Source organism: Triticum dicoccoides, chromosome 3A (genome assembly GCF_002162155.2).
Source record: "Triticum dicoccoides isolate Atlit2015 ecotype Zavitan chromosome 3A, WEW_v2.0, whole genome shotgun sequence".
In the NCBI taxonomy this organism is placed as follows: Eukaryota; Viridiplantae; Streptophyta; class Magnoliopsida; order Poales; family Poaceae; genus Triticum; species Triticum dicoccoides.
The window spans coordinates 256623031-256628816 of record NC_041384.1 but is presented as its reverse complement, the minus strand read 5'-3'; the positions used below and the strand labels follow the sequence as shown (position 1 = coordinate 256628816).

Below are 5786 nucleotides of genomic sequence, written 5' to 3'. Positions count from 1 at the left end.
CCTTGCCTCTCAAGGCCTATCTGAAAAGCCGATCCAATGTAGCCTCCTACACATATTAGGTGACTACAGCGTCCAGTTCAGGCGTTGGCAACAGTGGAACTCTGCTACTTCCCCTCGCTCTCTGTGTGTTTTACTTGCTGCATGATGGTGGAAAGCAGCAATGGAGAGAGAGAGAGAGAGAGAGAGAGAGAGAGAGAGAGAGAGAGAGAGAGAGAGATGCGACAGACCTGTGGTAAATTTGAACTAAATTGTAATTTACATTTGATCTTTGTGCTCTAGGACTACAACAGCAGGCAAAAAGGCGCAGACTGCGGTTACATACACTGCACGTAGATCAGCAGCAGTCTGCGTTCATTTGCCCGACAGTAAGTTTACAACCGTGTCCAGCCACCAGAATTTGCCACCCCGTGTTCTATCCGTGTGTACAACTTGAACGGAGGGGGTGGCTGGTCGTGGGAGCATATCAATTAGCCAGCTTGACTGAGGGGAGGAGTCACAAGGGCGAAATAGTTCACGTTATTCCAGGATATCCGTTGGCCATAGCTGCTTCCACTTTGAGATTTCATCCTTGTCTTGGAGCTTCCTTATTCCACCGTAGAATCCGTCACTCTCGTTGCCTTCTTCCCTGTGGTCCTTCCGATTCACCAGGGACTGCCTCCATCTTGAGCCTGGCGTGTATTGATTGAACTCCAGCACCACAGTGTCTGCAATAATATATCGGCACAAGAGTTTGTATCTTCAGAGATCTACTTCCATTCCGCTTAACAGTACCAATGTTTATGTTTATGCTAGTCATCGCAGAGTGACTTCTAACAACTAAGATACTTGACCTCAACATTCCACATGAATACCCCCCGGTTCAGGAATCAACCCCCTCCCGGTTTTGACTCGCTGAAGTGGTTTTGACCGCGTTGAATGCTGACTGGGCAGTGCCATGTCAGCAGGGTGTGCCAAATAAGCCATTAGGTCAAACGAGAACTTTTTTTGGTAAAAAAATGCAGAAATTAAAACTTTGATGAATCGCTCAATCTGTTCAGCCAAATATAGTGAAAACTGTCCCAGATTAGTCCACATGCTATGCTTGATGTTGTGTGAAATTTTCTGAAAACTTTTTTCTCGGTCAAAATTTTGTCCAAAAATTGCAGAAATCAAAATTTGATGAATCTACCAATCTGTTCGACAAATATGGTGAAAATTTCTCAGATTAGTCCAGATGCTATGTTTGATTTTCAGTTTTATTTGGGGGGGTTTGTGTGTGGGGGGATAAAAGCTGGGTCAAAATTGTGACCAAAAATTGCAGGAATTGAATTTTTGATGAATCTCTCAATCCGTTTGGCAAAATTTTATTTAAAATTTCCCAGATTAGTATACATGCTATGCTTAATGTTGTGTAAATTTTTCTCAATTTTCTGGAAAAAAACCGCTCAAATTATTGACCAAAATTGCAGAAATTGAAATTTTGATGAATCTCTCAATCTATTCAACCAAATATGGTGAAAATTGCCCATAGTCTACATGGTATGCTCGATGATCTGTAAAATTTCAGATTTGGCATTCTTGTACCTGCTGACATGGCACTGCCCAGTCAGCAGTCAACGAGGTCAAAACCACTCCAGTGAGTTAAAGCCGGGAGGGGGTTGATTCCTGAACCCGGGGGGTTATTTGGGGTGTGGTTCGACTGATTTTGAAGTTTGGGGTTGAATCTTAAACCAAGTGACAAGTTCAGGGTTGGCAAGTTTAGAGAATAAGTGCACATCGTGTATAATAAAACCATCTTCAATATAGGTAATAAAGCAAGCATAACCTAAAAGGATGGATTCTTATGGAACAAGCACTCACAGAAATGTTAATGTCAGCTATGTTCAAAATATGTTAACTAGGTTATCAGTATCCCAGCATAATGGATGAGTGGGGAGACGATGAACCAGTGTAGTTAATGGGAATAAACATAATATACAACTCATTTAAAGTAAATTAAGGTCAAACATATGAGGAGGTCATCATTTTCGGACTAACACTTTCCATTTAATAAGTGGATAACCAAAATGAGATTGAGGCCATGATGTTGTATTATAATGTTCTTTGAACTTTGCTGCAATGTTCATGGGGTCATGATTCTGAAAAGCCTATGTATATGCAACTAACTTTGCAATTATTAGTCAAGTCAAATAAATTAGTCGTAGAGATTAAAGCTATTCTCACCACTAAGATGACACCGACAAAAGTGCTCATTTCCATCACATGATTCCAAGTGGCCAACAACTCCATACCACCAGCCTGCCAAACATATATAGCAACACATGAATGAACACACCGTCAAGCAGTATAATACTCCTCATCAGTATCAGATAAGAATAGCATATCCATATGGCAATGTTTAATGATTCTTCCAACACTGTCCAAAGCAAACACTGCATTGTTGGGCGCCTGGGAACATACCATATGGGAACTCCTTGTTCCTTCTCCACTGAATCTCAATGTTATCGCCAGGCCGTAGTTCATGTAAGCAGTCAGAGGCATGCAGGTCATGTGCAAGAGTTCCGACGGGAGGTGCCCTGACCCTGTCCCATTGCACGCCATCCTCCAAGACTACGGTTCGTCGCCCGTGTGGTGGATACCTGGCACGTCAATGCTTTCTATTTTGAGTTATCTCAGATAGAGAACTTGAAGATACACAAAAAGAAAAGAAAAGAAAAAAGAGGAAGAGAGAGGTATGAATCATCTCCACTACTCTAGTTGTGTGCCTAGAAACCATATAGCATGTTCACAGTTTATGCTTAAAATCAGACAGAAGTTAGTACCTTGCGTGGAACGTGTCAGTGCGGAAATCATAGCTGAGCTCTGCATCATAGCATGACATCATGAACCCAACATGCCCATGCTGCAAAACAAACATGAAAGTCTCAGGATTTCTTTGTCAAACGAAACAGAAATACCGTTAGTTGAAAACTAAAAGAAGACAGGAGCCCACAGGAACATGAACAGCTCTGGAACATGAACAACTCAACTGGAAACCAGAGAAGCAAATCCACCCAACCAAATTAAGGTGTAAGTTTAAATGATTACTCTACAGCTTGCTTCTAATAATTCATCCCTAACAGTCTAATAATTGGCACTGGATGACCAATTGACAATTAACAAAGCGTACTTAATTGCATGCTTTACAATAATGAAATGAAATCATAGCAACTGCTCTGCTCAAGCATGAAGATTATTGTACCTCTCGGTTGTAGACCTGTGCGGGGAACCAGAACTTGCTGCTCTCCAGGTGGAGATACCACGACATGATGGAATCATCCAGCACAGGCCCCCCGGACGTGCCGGCGCCGCCGTCAGCCCTAGGCCGCATCCAGGACACCACCGGGCAGACGCAGGACAGCGCGGCAAGCCACCTCCGGTGCTTGCCGCTGCCAGCAGACCCGCACCCCGACGCGCCGCCGCCGGCCGCGGTTGACGAGGACAGGTACGACCTCCACTCGTCCCTCGCGGCGGTACCCAGGACAGAACCCCACTTGTCGGACATGTGGCGCTCCCAGAGGTGATCGCTCCTGCACCTTTCCCGCATGGACCGGCTGACGGCGGCCATGTTCCGCAGCTCCGCCGGCGGCAGCTTGGCGAGAATGCAGTCGATGGCCAGCTCCGGGAGGTCGAGCACCGACGGCTCGCCGGTCGTATCCGTAGTCTCCAGCTTGGCGGCCGGGCGCTTCCTCTTGAAGGACGGCATAAGGGGCATGGCGTCCACGGCCGTGGCCGTGGCCCTGGAGGCGACGCCGCCGAGCAGCCTGTAGCCGGCCAAGAATCCGAGCAGCGAGAGCGCGAGTTGTTGGGAGATGGAGGCGAGGAAGAGTCTCATGTCACGGGCGCATGGCTTGGACAAGAAGAGGAGGCAGGAGAAGACGAAGGTGGCGACCAGGGCAAGCATTGATGAGAGGCAAATAAGCGAGGCGTGGAGCACTGCGGCTGCACAGTGCTCCTCGCAAATAAACAACGCAAGCCACCCAGACCCAGACCCAGTGGAAGAGAGAGAGGTGAGATGCTGCCGCCTCTACGACCACAGCCGCATCAACCACTAGCTCAGCTGCTTTCCGGAGAAAGCTAGGCGATGGAACCCACTTCAGAAAGGGTTAGAAAAATATTGGGCGGGATTCGATCGAATCGAAGCCCGGAGAAGAAGGGGGGACACTTGTTGCCGAGCGGGGGTTGTTCTCGGATTGAAGCGGAGACGCGCACCAACTGAGCAGCCACAAAAAAGAAGAGCAAGAAACAAGTCAAATTCGAGCTGATTACTCGGACGGGAGGGAACCGAGGTGGGATCTGCGCAGCTGGAACGGGAGTATTTGGAGCCAAGGAAAGATCAAAGAATGGTCCTAGCAAAGACGAAAGGGAAAAAGGGATCTCGGAAGGAGATAAGAGAGAGAGAGTAGGTGAGAGGCGAGCGTTGGTGGGAGTGAGTGAGCAAGAGGGAAGCGTGGGCGGGGCCCGGCCGTGCAAAGCCCCACGCAAGCAGCTTCCCTGGCAAAGCTCACCGGCGCCCTCCGCCCCCTCTCCCTCCCCGTCCCTCCTCTCGCTTCCAAGAAACGAAAGCCGGGTGGGTGGAGGAAGGAGAGAAATGGGGCAGGGAGGAGGATCGCAGGCGGAGGAAGGAGACGAGTATCTATTTATGAGTGGAACTCGTTTCTGGCGTGCGCGCGCGCGGGCGGTTGTCATCTCTCTCCTTGTTTGCCTCCAAGCCTCTTGTTTTGTGGCGCCCTCCGGGAGGGACGAGCACCAATAATTGATTGGGAGCCATGCGTTTGTTAGAGCCAATCATAAGAGGTTTCTTGTGTTCCACGGGGGCCAATAGAGAGAGAGAGACGGAGGGGATGGAGAATTCATGGTCAAGTTTAGTAGAGGATTTTTGTTGATAGGAATTGTGTGTGCGCACATTTGTTTCTACATCTGCGCTTCAGGTTTGTCAGGGATCTCGACCTTACATTTTTATTTTTTTGCTTTTGCTTTTGCCGCGATTTGGATGTTGAGTTGTGGCAACTTGAGGAGGCAAGGACGGCGACGTGTTCCACAGATTTTGCCTACTTATTTGAGATGTAGTGAAAGGACCGAAAATGACCTTGTGTCTTGTTCTACAACACGTTGTGCCAGTACTATGCTACTACGGAACTTGATTGTATTTATGTTTAAGAAGGTGTTTAGTAAAATAAATCAATTTTTTGTTAAGCATCGGTGCTTATCTCTACGTGAGTGGTGACTAATGAAGCGTTTACCCTCCACAAATAACCACTGATGCTTAAGAAAAAACTGGTTTATTTCTTTAAGTAACTTTCCTAAGTACCTTCCATAGTACGAGCCTAAGAGGCCGAAGAAATGATAATATCCATTTTGTGCCGTAACATCGTGTAGTCCATTCTTCGATCCCACTCGCAACCGAGGATCCTTTGTTGTGTCGGATAAAGGCCAGGTACCGTCAGGATTCACCCGTTAGTTTGCGCAACATAAATGCAGTAATGAAATTTATTCTCGACCAGATTGGGGACATACCATTATTTCCGACCGAGGCTCTGACACACCATTTGGATATTGATATTAGGAGCTCGAATTGGACTTCTGCATTCACGTAGACTGAATAACGTTGTTCGGTTGGTCACAACATTCAGGCGTGGAAATGAAGCCCGATATTGCATGCCCCACAGCAACATGCTCGCCCCACTCTCCAATCTGGAGCCAAATCCCTCGGCTTCGCTACGTATTTGGCCCGCGCCGCTTACCCCATCGTGCCCTCGTGGGGAAAG

At 47.4% G+C, this 5786-nt stretch overlaps 1 protein-coding gene across 1 annotated transcript; it reads right to left on the bottom strand.

Annotated features, from left to right (window-relative positions):
* Positions 1–211: 211 nt before the first annotated feature.
* Positions 212–4682, bottom strand: LOC119268032 (F-box protein At2g32560-like). Its single transcript, XM_037549523.1, has 5 exons — positions 3221–4682; positions 2802–2881; positions 2440–2618; positions 2203–2277; positions 212–704 (listed from the first exon to the last, which is right to left on the bottom strand). Exons 1-5 carry the CDS (start codon positions 3920–3922, stop codon positions 517–519), a joined length of 1224 nt encoding a protein of 407 aa, XP_037405420.1. The 5' UTR covers positions 3923–4682; the 3' UTR covers positions 212–516.
* Positions 4683–5786: the final 1104 nt, after the last annotated feature.